Source organism: Mizuhopecten yessoensis, unplaced genomic scaffold, assembly GCF_002113885.1.
Source record: "Mizuhopecten yessoensis strain PY_sf001 unplaced genomic scaffold, ASM211388v2 scaffold716249, whole genome shotgun sequence".
In the NCBI taxonomy this organism is placed as follows: domain Eukaryota; kingdom Metazoa; phylum Mollusca; class Bivalvia; order Pectinida; family Pectinidae; genus Mizuhopecten; species Mizuhopecten yessoensis.
The window spans coordinates 301,317-315,361 of record NW_018480022.1 but is presented as its reverse complement, the minus strand read 5'-3'; the positions used below and the strand labels follow the sequence as shown (position 1 = coordinate 315,361).

Genomic DNA, 14,045 nt, shown 5'->3' with positions numbered 1-14,045 from the left:
TTTGAAGAATTTGCTGTGTTTTCCCTATTGGGCCCCGCCCCTCTGCCCCAAGGGGGGTCAGATTCGCCTTTGATACAAAATCAGGTCGCCTTTACCCAATGATGTTTTATACCAAATATGGACAAAATTCTGTTATTCCTACAGAAGAAGAATTTTCAAGAATTTGCTAAATTACCTCTATTGGGCCCCACCTCTCAGGCCCCAAGGGGGTCAGACACACCATTTACACAAAATTGATTTCTCTTCGGCATAGGATGCTACTATTCAAGGTCATAATACCTTCATCCTAACGAAAGAAAAAAGGATATTAAAGCTATTCCTCTATATCCCTTATTTGGCCCTGCTTCTCTGCCCTCAGTAGGGTCAGACACACCGTTTATACAAAATTGGTTCCCCTTCACACAAGGATACTTTTTTCCAAATTTGGACAAAATCCTGTCATTCCTATAGAAGGACAAGGATTTTGTAGAATTTGCTATGTTTCCCCTATTGGGCCCCACCCCTCTGCCCCCAGGGGGGTCACACCAAGATCAATATGCAAGGTTGTTCCAGACTAATTTAGAACAAAATCCCTTAATCCCTACATCAGAAGGATTTTAAAGGTTTCACCTCTATTTCCCCTATTTGCCCCCCCCNCCCCCCCCCCCCCACACACACACACCTTTAATACAATATCGAGTCCCCTTTGCCCGTGTATGCCCAGGCTAAATAAGGATAAAATCCTTTAATCCCTACTGTAGAAGAAGGATTTTAAAGGTTTTACCTCCATTTCCATTATTTGGCCCTGCCCCTCTAGCCCCAAGGGGGTCACAACCACTGTTTCTTTTACAAAATTGAGTCCCCTTGGCCCAAGTATACTCCAGACTAAATAAGGATAGAATCCCCTTATCCCTATGATGGTAGAAGAAGGATTTTAAAGGTTTTACTTCTATTTCCCCCACCCCTCTGCCCCCAAGGGAGCCACACCCACCGTTTACACAAAGTTGAGTCCCCTTGACCAAAAGATATTCGAGACTAAATTAAAATGAAATCCCTTAATCCCTACGGTAGAAGAAGGATTTCAAAGGTTTTACCTCTTTTTTCCCCTATTCGGCTCCGCCCCACTGCCCAAAGGGGGGCCACACCCACCGTTTATACAAAATTGAGTCTCCAGACCAAATTTAGTAAAAATCTACTTAGCCGTTCAGGACTAGTAGCATTTTAAAGGAAAAGTTGACAGACGGCCGGACGCCGGACGCTGCGGTATAGCATAAGCTCACCATGTCTTGTTAAACTTGTTAAACTTGGTTTATAGGTCACCTGAGCTTTGCTCAAGTGACCTATTCTAATCGCTTGTCGTCGTGCGTCGTGCGAAAACTTTTTACATTTTCAACTTCTTCTCAAGAACCAGTGAATGGATTCTTTTCAAACTCTGTCAGAATCATCCTTGGTAGATGAGCCTACAAAATTGTAAAATTGGGATTCCTACCCTAACCCCTGGGGCCAGGGTGGGGCCCCAAAGGGAAAATTAACCAATATTTCAAAAATCTTCTTCTCCAGACTCAGAGGTACTACAGTCATTTTCTTTGCATGGAAAGAAAGATCATCAGGGGCTCTATTGAAATTGTCAATTTCAGGACCCCCGAGCTATCCCTACTCGCTTGGGGAGGGGGTAAAGTTTACTATAGTTTATATTTTATCCATTTTCAGCAGAAACTTATTCAGAATCATCTTTGGTGAATGAGGGTATTACATTGAAAAATTGGGATTCCTGCCCCATACCCAGGGGCTAGGGTTGGGCCCCAAAGGGAACATTGACCAATATTTTAAAATTCTTATCCTTTGATGACATGACATTAGTATTGTATTTCACTTAGTTTACATGCTGATTTCCACATCACATCTAAACAATAAAATAAAGCTACCAGTACCTATGATATAACTCAGGTGACCGCTAAGGCCCTTGGGCCTCTTGTTATAGTTTATATATATTTCTACATATAGTTTTCAAATTGTTCAAGGAGGCATAAAATACAATGTACCAAGTTTAAATCATTTGAACAGGACCTCAATTTAAGGTACATGTACTTAAAATAAACAACCACTTTACAATACAGGTAGATTGATATATGTGATAAAATTGTTTCATGACTACCTGTTTATTTGTTGATTTATTCAGATGTGTAATTTTATTTTGTTATATGTTGCGTGAATAAATTATTATTTTCTATAGACTTGTCTGCTTTGTATTTTCTTCTGCAGCAAAAATGATTCTCCAGACTAAATAAGGATAAAATCCCTTAATCCCTATGATAGAAGAAGGATTTTAAAGGATTTACCTCTATTTCCCTATTTGGCCCCGTTCCTCTGCCCACAGGGGGGGGGGGCCCACACCCACCGTTTATAAAACAAGAGGCCCAGAGGGCCTGTATCGCTCACCTGGATACCTTAGCAATCATGGAAAAATATTCTCCAAATGAGATCAAGGGAATATGCCAGACCCCAAGGCCAATCCTTGTAGCATATCTGTATTAGATTTTTTCATGCCCAGCAATTGCATGTATGGGTATGGGGTGGGGATCTCAACTGTTTCCAAGCTTTGACTCAGAAACTAGGTCCCTAGGGTTGTGGCCAGACCCCAGGATCAATTCTAATATCATGACTGCATTTGTCATTTTTTGCCCAGCATTTGTATATAAAGTTTTGGGTGGGGATCTCAACCATTTCGAAATTATGACCCAGGGGTCAAGTCTCCAAGGGTGGGGCAGTCCCCAAGGCCATCCTGGAAGCATATGTGCAATCATCTCTTTATACTCAGCAATTGTATATACGGTTATAGGGTGGGTCTCTCATTAATCCCTACTGTAGAAGAAGGATTTTAAAGAAGAGTTTGCTATATTTCCCTTCTCTTTATACTCAGGAATTGTATACCATGGTTTTATGGTAGGGATCACAACCATTTCCAAGTAATACACTTTTTTTTGCCCCACCCCTTAGGCCGGGGGTCAGCCCCCCCATTTGTACAATTTTGAATCCCTGCTTCCCATGAATGCTTCCGACCAAATAAGATCAATATCCATGGCATAGTTTGAAAGAAGAAGTTGTTTATAGCAATATAGCCAAATTGCCCCCTTTTGGCCCGCCCTAAGCCCAACCATTTGTACAATTTTGAATCCCCACCACCTAGGGTTGATTCCAGTCAAATATGGTTGATAACAATCATTTAGTTCCAGAGAAGTTGCTTAAAGCAATATAGCCTAATTGCCCCCGCCCCTTAGCCCCCTGGGGGCTCGGCGCAACTATTTGTAAAATTTTGAATCCCCACCACCTAGGGATGCTTCCAATCGAATTTGGTTAAATTCCAATCAATGGTTAAGAAGAAGTCGTTTAAAGCAATTGTTGACATACAGACGACGGACGTCCAAAGGACGCCACGGTATGGCATAAGCTCATCTTGGTCCTTTGGACCAGGTGAGCTAATAATGAAAAGAAGCATTGCTAATCAACCCTACAAATATTTTATATATCATAAAATATCTTTAACACGTTATTCGAAAGTGTTTTTTTTTATGAAATTGTATCGATAAAAGTAGTTATATACAAGCTAAAAGCAAACAGGACACAAAGTCTCATACAAAAAGAGTGAAAAATTGAACCAAATACACACAAAGTCTTAATAATTCATTTATTTTACATTTTACAATCATTTTGATCTTGATGAGAGTTGTCTACCTTGAAAAAAATCGGAACTTTTTGCAGAGGGATAAAATTGATACAATGACAGTTATTTTCTTTACTATACCAAAAATGATGGAAACAAATTAATTTATGATAATAAAATTGTCAATTTACTGTTCTTTTATAGATCAAAATTACTCTAAATCACGTACACTTTGGACATCATTCCATAGCCTGCTTACGCCTGGTATATTTACATGTTAGGTACATACGTAACTATAGACTTTAATATGGTAGCATTTTGTAGGGATCTTGATATTTTACAAAACACTATTTTCACAGAGTTATTGTTATTGCATTTGTAAAATGATTTACCTAACAGAGCATAACTCAATCGACAACAAAAATTGTAGCGACCCAGAACTTGTGAAGTAGTGTTAGCACGTGAAATGTACAGGTGTGTAAACAAAACATTCCACGAAGGGTGGGAAGTCCTTAATCCCTACGGTAGAAGAAGGATTTAAAGGTTTTACCTCTATTAGACCTATTCGGCCCTGCCCCTCTGCCCCTAGGGTGGCCACACCCACCGTTATTCAAAATTGAGTCCCCATGGCCGAATGATGCTCCAGACTAAATTAGAATAAAATCCCTTAATCTCTACAGTAAAAAGGATTCTAAAGGTTTTACCTCTATTTCCCCTATTTGGCCTTGTCCCTCTGCCCCCAGGGGGGCCACACCAACCGTTTATACAAAATTGCGTTCTCTAGGTCGAAGGATACTCCAAAAAATTGGAATAAAATCCCTTAATCCCTACAGTAGAGGAAGGATTTTAAAGATTTTACCTCTATTTCCCCTATTCGGCCCCGCCCCTCTGCCCCCAGGGTGGCCACACCCACCGTTTATACAAAATTGAGTCCCTTTGGCCCAAGTATGCTTCAGACTAAATGAGAATAAAATCCCTTAATCCCTATGGTAGGAGAAGGATTTTAAAGGTTTTACCTCTATTTCCATTATTTTGGCCTGCCCCTCTGCCCCCAGGGGGCCCACTGCACCCACCGTTTATACAAAATTGGTTCCCCTTCACCCAAGGATGCTCCACACCAAATATGGACCAAATCCTTTCATTCCTACAGAAGAAGGATTTTAAAGAAGAGTTTGCTATATTTCCTCTATTGGGCTCGCCCCTCAGGCCCCTGGGGGGCCAGACCCACCATTTATACAAAAATGGTTCTTCTTCACCTAAGGATGCTTCCCACCAAATTTTGTTAAAATCCACTCAGTGGTTCATGACAAGTAGTGTAAAGTTGACGGACACCACACCATGACATAAGCTCATCACCGGTCCTTCGGACCAGGTGAGCTAAAAAGTCTTGGATCATACCTATTCGAGATCAGAAAACAAACCACAAGTAATACATGATATCACCTAACAAATATATACATCTACATATTTAAATATATATAAATTATGTTTATCAAGAAAAAGTAGAGTGACTTCAAATCCATTGAATAAATCACTGTGAGAAAATGAGAAAATGTTCAGGTTCCAGCCCTTTGTCAGTTTCACTTGGAAGAAATGGTATACCGTATATCAGATTATTTTTACTGTGGTCATATTTTTGATCATTTTGCATAAGATTCAAATTCGAAAAAAGGGATGCTAGAAGGATCTTGGCACCCACCATCAAAGGATCTTTATCTGATCTACACAAACATGATCTTTTACCTTCTTTGCTCTTCATTTTCCTTACAGGTACTATTACCCAGGTGTCCCATGTTGGAAATCCTAAACGAAATCTTGTACATTCACTAAAACCTTGTAATGTCATATTATTTGCCACTATGACAAATGTGACTATACATTACTATATAAATGAGTGATAAATTTACATGCAAGTCCTGGGTCCTGTACCAATAGTATTTTTATTTGACCTGTAGAGTTTCTGCAAATACTGAAATTCAAGATGGTCGGACCCATATCTTTTAACCATACCAGTTGAAAAAGACTCGTACAAACTAATTGTAGATTGATCACTCCTATATGCAAAATGCTGAACATTTGTACTTACACAATTAGAAGTGCTGACAATAGAGGTGAATTATCATAAGGGCCAGGTATATTTTTACAAAAGAACCAAAGGAACATACATATATAAAAGTTATAAGAATATTGAACTGCCAAAATTCAAGATGGCTGTCTTGTGGCCATCCTGTTTTTTTCGATAAGTCCCAAAATTTGATATGCGCAACTAGGGACCATGTGCAAGCTTCATGTGAAATTTAGGAAAGATCCCTTTAGTAATTTTTGAAAGATAGCACAAACTCTAACTCTGAAATGCTATATGGCCACCTGTACGCCATCTTGGTTTTCCCTTCAGTCCTAAATTTCAATATGCATAACAAGGGACCATGCGAAACCTTCATGTGAAATTGGAAAAAGATACCTCCTATACTTTCCGAGACATAGCTCTTACCAAAATTAACTCTCAAATGCAAGATGACTGCCAGTTGGTCATCTTGGTTTTCCATTCAGTGATTGCCTTCCATTCAGTATGGCCACCTGTAGGCCATCTTGATTTTCCCTTCAGTCCTAAAATTCAATATGCATAACAAGGGACCATGGGGAACCTTTCGTGTGAAATTGGTACTTTCAAAAATAGTACTTTTATGAAAAACAGACACTTTCATTCTCAAAATTCAAGTTGGCTGCCTGTTGGCCATCTTTGTTTTCTGATCAGTCTCAATATTCGATATGCATAATTGAGGACCAAGGGAAACCTTCTTGTGAAATTTGATAAACATCCCTCCAGTGTATTTTCTGAGAAATAGTTCTTACAAACTTTAATTCAATATGGCTGCCTGAAAAAGTAACAAGAATTATTTTAGGACGGACGGACAGCAAGAAGATGGACCACAAACCAAGGGTGATTTGAATAGCCCACCATCTGATAATGGTGGGCTAAAAATACTCCAATTTACGGTATGCCACATCCATTTTCAATGACTGCTGTTTTCTTGTACCTAACTAATGATCACTGATAAATGATGTCATGTATAATATGTCTTAGGTAGCATGACATTATAACAATTCTGTTAATGTTGCTGTCCACAATGTCATAACAAGAGCCCAAAAATTATTCATTAGTGATTTATTTAATGGATTTGTGTAAAAGTATATTATCCTTTGGAGATGATTAAAGTGATTCTCAGCATATAAAAAATAAATAAATATGTAAACATGATGCATTTAAGTTAAAGCCACACAAGAAAACCATTCAACACATTTCCATATTGTGTAATTATATACAATATTATCAAGTATTGGTCGATCAAACCTGACCTTATGTCAATGTTTTTGACCCCATTCCGTCCTTGACAAATGAAATGAATGAAAATAAAGTATTGGTCAATCAGTCTTGAACTCATGTTATTGATTTTGACCTCATGAAATGTCCTTCACCTTGACAGCTGTCATTCATTAATCAAGCAAATCAAGAAAAGGTCACATGTAATCTTAAAATCTCACAGCCATACAAACTGGACCAAGTAGACAACTTTGTCAGTGTAAAGAAACAAATTTTATTGAAATGTCTGGAAACTGCAGTGATATCGATCTTGTGATGAAGAACACTTTATTCTCTTACGATAGTATAAGGCTTTAAGTCAAGAGAAGTGTTACATTACATGCATTCAACATGTTCTTCGTGACTCTATGAACCTTGCTTAATTTTTCAAAAGCTGATGTCAAGAGAGGCAGATTTTTAGATCTTGATACAGTTAAAGGGGCTGGTCGGGGAAAAAATGTCATATTTGCTAAAATGGCATACACATGTTTAAAATAACTTCTTATGAAATATAACGATACAAATTTTGGTGAAATTCACTCCCTAAGAGTAAAAATTATAATTATATTAAAGAAATCCTAAATCGTCACCTGACAGTCTAAAACTCTCAATTGACCCAGATCAGTGATGTAATTTTACCGCACGCGCGTCATCAACAAGGCCAAATGCAAACATTGCGGCGAAAGAAAAAGATGCATGTAAAAGTCATGACAGGCACGAGGTATCAATACCGTTATATATAACAACAACATATAGGTAGGAATACTACACATGCATCATACATGACCGTTGAAAACAATTATTTACGTATAGTATTGCTGTCTTGTCCGCTAATTGAGTCCGACATGGCACATGACGGCGTGCTATTGTTGTTATCTTCACTGCCTCACTTTCGAAACAACCACGTGACATATATAAATAGATCTGCCCTAAATTTACGCGGGGCTTCTCCGAGATTTCAGTGGTCAAAACTGGACAATGCAAGCAGAACTCGACCATCATATTTGCGTGGTATAACTTTTGGAAGGCCAGAGAACGCATTAAGACCCATTTATTTTGTATTTTTTCCCCCGACCAGACCCTTTAAACATATTTAGTACGAACACACTTATTGCTTTTTCATAATCTTTGCGAACTGATTCTCCAGCTCATCTCCCTCTTACTTCTATGTAATAATATAAATGTATTGCCAATTTCACATATCAAATTATTCTCTATTATAAAGCAAAACAGCAGTCCCCTCAAGTGAAATTCATTGTTACTTTATCACTCTAATACAAACCCATTTTCTGAAATGTGAGAAGTCAGTGATCACAACCATGGTCAACAAGAGCCCCCCTTTTAGTATAGTTACTTGCTCTTTTGTGTTTTGTACGACTTTTGAACACTTGCTTTCATGTTCTTCGATGTGTATATAAATAGACTACTGAATAAAGTGAGTGTGTTATGAAACACTCTTCCCAACACTTTGCATACTATTTTGAAAAAAGGATGTGTGTTTATTTATTTGTATACATATTTTCATAAAGAGCAATGTTTTTCTTGAAAATTTGATTTACACGTAATACAAGCTATCATTATCAAGAAATGATTAAGTAGCTATATATGCAGGTCCTTTGGGATTCGTTATAACCATGGTTTACTGTAGTAGATTTTGAGATCCTTTGCTACCTATGAAGAGACATAGATCTTGGCAAACAGTTGAGATCCATACCTATCTAAGGGCAAACATTATTCTTAGCAAACTAGTCATGCACGAATACATTTAGATCTTGACGTTTTTGGTTGTCAATGGAAAGATTTTGGTCTTGACAAACAAACAGTAGAAATTCTTGGTTGCCAAAGAATTACATCTCAGTAAGAATTGAAAGAATCAGCGACAATGCTCCAAACCAGGTCTGGATTAATAGTGGGCCTAACCAGCTCCTAATTAATAGTTGAAATCTTCAGCTTCCTGTAACTGTTCTTATGGCTCCCCAGCAACCAGAGCTCTCCTGTCAGGGGAAACTTTCAGTCAGATTTCACACATTTTCTCACTAGGGATCATCACTATTAGCCAGCTTTTTACACACTAGGGAGTGTCCTAATCAGTTAGATTTCACTCACTAGTGAGCATCATCTCTATGAGTCAGTGTTTTACCACCTGGAGGTGCCTCTATCTCTCTGTAGGTAACACAACTGCTGATAAGTCCTTTCACACCAGAGGGCACAACCTCATTCCTTTTCACCCTTCACCAGCGACCTCCATCATCTTAACTCAAGATTCATGCCATTGTTGTCATGGGCTCCATAGCTATTTACTGCAACATAATTAAATCAATTGAAAGTAAATTTCATTTGTTTTGAAATCTTAGCACATCAATTACAAACTCATTTCAATTTCATTGAATAAATTTTCATTGTTAGATTTATTGTTAGATCTTGATGGATGTTTTGAAATGAAATCAAGTTGCTTCTCCTTGGAAAAACAATGATAGGTATGAAGTATGAATAAGTGATATGACGATTTATGTTTTTTGAAGGTATTAAGAACTTACAATTAATATTGTTTATTTGATCAAATTTGTATTTCTTTTCAAACCTGATTTACTTAAGTAGTGTAATAATTTCTGGCTTAATGAATCAGAAATTATCACACTGCAAAAAGAACACCAAAAACATCAGAAAATATTTTCTGACATTTAAAATCAGATCTTTTACAGTTCTCTGAATTTTCTATCTGAATAAGGGCAATTCACTGAACAAAATTTTAACTGTACAAAACAATTCAAGTTTTAGGCCTTAATTACCTATAACAAATCAAACAAATTATACCTGTGTTTTTCATATTTTGCTTTATACAAATATCATATAAAAAAAATGGAATTAATTATGTCAGTGACACCAAATTCATTAAATCAGTAATGAGGTTTAGAGAGGAAGTTTGGGGCATTCAGCAGACAGAGATAATGATGAATACTGCTGTGACTGTCACTCAACCATTCACACTAACAGTGACATGCTGAGTGAGTCTGTCTGTAGGCTATGAGGAGATATGTAAGTACTGGGTAAGAGGATATTAGAAAGGGAGCCATGCTGTCACAGTAAAACGTTGGCAAACAATGTACATCTTATCATCTGAATTCCTTGGTGCTGGACAGGTAATCATAATCCATGGACATTATATGCAATATATCATCATTATTGACTATATACAATAATGAATTGGACTTAACAAACGCTCATCCCTTATTTCAGCAGATGTTTAGCATGGCTTTGTTTGAAGATTTTTTTATGACACATCAAAGCAAAAAATATTCCACAATCTTTGTAGGAGTTGTCTCCCATCCCACACTGACCGTAAATGTATATTCTGCTGTTCATTTACTTTGAGTTGAACATATGACGCGAATATCACATGGAAAATAGTTGATGCCACAGAAAACACAGGGAGTACAGATGATGTATGAAGACCGAGCATGATAGGGTGTACTATACAATAGGCCCAGAGGGCCTGAATCGCTCACCTGGATATCTAAGCAATCATGGCAAAATATTCTCCAAATGAGATCCAAGGGTATATGCCAGACCCCAATGCCAATTCTTGTAGTATGTCTTTATTAGATTTTTCATGCCCAGCAATTTAATGTATGGTTATGGGGTGGGGATCTCAAGTGTTTCCAAGCTGTGACTCAGAAACTAGATCCCTAAGGTTGTGGCCCCAGGGTCTATTCTAATACCATGACTACTTTTGTCTCTTTATACAAAATTGGTTCCCCTTCACCCAAGGATGCTTCAAACCAAATATGGAACTAATCCTTTCATTCCTCCAGAAGAAGAAGGATTTTAAAGATTTGCTATGTTTCCCCTATTGGGCCCTGCCGCTCAGGCCCCAAAGGGGCCAGACCCACAGTTTATACAAAATTGGTTCCCATTTACCCAAGATGCTTTAGACCAAATATGGAACAAATCCTTTCATTCCTACAGAAGAAAAAGAATTTGCTATGTTTCCCCTATTGGTACCAATCGCTCTGGCCCCTATGGGGCCAGACCCACCATTTATTCAAAATTGGTTTCCCTTCACCGAAGGATACTGCAGACCAAATAGGGAACAAATCCTTTCATTCCTACAGAAGAAGGATTTTAAAGAATATACTATGTGTTCCCTATTGGGCCCCGCTCCTCAGACCCCTCAGTTTATACAAAATCACTTCCCCTTCCCCCAAGGATGCTTCTGACCAAATATGGAACAAATCCTTTCATTCCTACAGAAGGAGAAGGATTTTAAATAATTTACTATGTGTTTAAAGGGGCCAGACCCCTTGTTTATACAAAATTGGTTCCCCTTTACCTAAGGATGCTTCCGACCAAATATGGAACAAATCCTTTCATTCTTACAGAAGAAGAAGGATTTTAAAGAATTTGCTATGTGTTCCCTATTGGGCCCTGCCCCTCAGGCCCCTCGTGGGCCAGACCCCCGGTTTATACAAAATTGGTTTCCCTTCCCCCAAGGATGCTTCAGACGAAATATGGAACAAATCCTTTCATTCCTACAGAAGAAGAAGGATTTTAAAGAATTTGCTATGTTTCTCCTATTGGGCCCTGCCCCTCAGCCCCCAGGGGGGCCACACCCACAATTTATACAAAATGTGTTTCCCTTCCCCCAAGGATGCTTCTGACCAAATTTAGTCAAAATCTGCTCTGTCGTTCATGACTAGTAGCGTTTTAAAGGAAAAGTTGATGGACGGACGGACGACGGACGCTGCGGTATGGCATAAGCTCACCTGGTCCTCCTTCGGACCAGGTGAGCTAAAAATTACAGAGAGAAAATAGTTTACATATGATGAACAGATGGGTCAATGGGAGTAAAATGAAGCAAACAGGAATGAAATTTAATCACTGCTTGTTTAAGTGAGGTTAGGGAAGAGAGCATTCATCTCTGTGTTTCTTGATATGATTTATTGAGGATTAAGAATGTTAAATGCCAACACACCAAATAAAGAATATGTGTCACCTTAGATACCATACCCATGCATGCCTTTGCCGTTTAGATAAATAGGGCTACACCCACAGTTAATACCTATGTTGTGCAGTATCATCCTCCAACGCTATTTAAAGAAATTCAATGCGATAAATGATTTTAATTTGACCAAAAAATGTACAAGAGGGATCTTGCAGAAAACATATAATCTTATATAGACCTTGGACACATTGGTGACATAACAATATTTTTTCATTTCCCAATAATTGATACACACATATGCAATGCTGTTTCAAAATCCACCTCTGATATCAAGGTCATGGTGACACTGATGATTAGTCCGATGTATTTTATTACAGTTGTCATGATAAAAAAGATTTAATCTACCTGTTCATATATGATAGAATAAAATAATGTTTGGATTAGAAATGTTGAAGAAGAAAAGCTAACCCACACCTATAGGCCTTCATATATTCCACAGTATATATATAGTAAACAAATACATGTAGGCAAAAGTGAATGAGAGAATTGTGAAAATACAATGGAACTGACTGAAATTAGGATGAACAAGTAATTGACAGTCATCTTCTTGATAGGAATTTATTTGACCTTAACCTTTATGAAGAAACACTACATCCTCTACCAGTCCAAGACTAGCATTCAAACATTACTCTTCCACAGGAGCTCCTATTAGCTCCTGTCCAGTGGGCGAATGACAAGAACCACTACTCTTTGAATGAGTAAGGATAGATTTGGCATTAACTGCTTTATTTGTTTATATCAGTAACCAAGCTCCATCATGTATACTCTTCTTTTGTCCTGAAAATGCACCCAAGAGACACTACCGCCAACATGTTTTACACTGAATCTGAACACCTATATATAGCCGATCAGATAAATCCATGTAGAAACCATTGAGCTGTGTTCATATTCTAGTGAAGTATGAATAACACTACTTGTCAGGAGGAAATTAATGCTTGTAGATCACCTAGCATAAAAGTAAATCTAGACGTTGCTTTTCAGACCTTACCCTATGTCAAGATGTTTAAAGAGCAGGAGACATAAATAGCATACAAAAACAAATTTTGATTTAGACCACAACTGGTCGCTCTGTTTTAGAACACAACTGGTCCCTTCATGCAAATCTATAGTAATAATAGCACGGACCATGCAGAAGCAACGAACAACCACAAACCTGATTGGTCAATCTTGAGACATGGTTATTAACTGTTGACTAGACCCTGTACTGTCTCCTAAAATAGAAAACCCAGCTACACAATCCATATTATCCAAGATCTAGAGGTAACTCATACTGCATTTTCTTTAATTGTCAGGTCACACGTACACCACCCCCTACTGTTGGGTCCACCATTAATTCTTACAGGGACAACCATAATCAGTCCCTTCAAGAACTATATTCAATAAGCCCAAATTTTAATGGTACACCTACAAGGAAGCTTACCCATAGTTAATTAGAAAAAGACAAAACTTGACCCCACTTATACAGAATAAGACATGGACTGACAAAACCCCAAGGAATGTATGAACACACATGTATATTCATGCACAAACTGTATGAGCTGGACATCAACAAAACTTAAATTCTATTATATATCACATATAGAATCACGCTTAGATTTAAAAGGGCAGGTGAGCTAAAAATTAAAAAGTTCTGTCCATTTTTATGACAAATTAAAATCAGGTTAAATTCAAAATCTAGCAAATAGTCAGCTTGAATTTCAACAGCCATTTCAATTTTACAATTTCATCTTGAAGGAGTAAATAGTTGAGAAACTGAGTTGATGAGCAAAACCATTAATACAAGAGGCCCAAGAGGGCCTGTATCGCTCACCTGAATATTTAAGCAGTCATAGCAAAATATTCTCATTAAATATTATATTGCACTAAAAATATTTCCCTCGCAAACTTTGTTGGCTCCATCTGTTGAAACTACCAGCAAAATATTATTATAAGATTCTATGCTTTTTGGTTCTTCTTCAGAAGTTGCTTGACATATTTTTCCCTGTGATCTTGTAAGTAGGTCAATGTCATTTTCCTTCTCAAATTGGTTAGCTCTATTCCAA

At 37.8% G+C, this 14,045-nt stretch overlaps 1 protein-coding gene across 6 annotated transcripts in view; it reads right to left on the bottom strand.

Annotated features, from left to right (window-relative positions):
* Positions 1 to 8,022: 8,022 nt before the first annotated feature.
* The window catches only part of LOC110442320 (palmitoyltransferase ZDHHC15-like), a 37,930-nt gene continuing 31,907 nt past the window's right edge, over positions 8,023 to 14,045 (bottom strand). For 2 of the 6 annotated variants that reach the window (XM_021485867.1, XM_021485871.1), the window contains one exon: positions 8,023 to 9,301. In XM_021485867.1, the coding sequence (XP_021341542.1) occupies positions 9,249 to 9,301 (53 nt within the window). In that variant the 3' untranslated portion in view covers positions 8,023 to 9,248. Of the gene's footprint in view, positions 9,302 to 11,994; positions 12,089 to 13,156; positions 13,215 to 14,045 lie in introns of all 6 variants that reach the window. The other 4 variants (XM_021485869.1, XR_002462002.1, XM_021485868.1 and 1 more) reach the window with 4 other exon arrangements.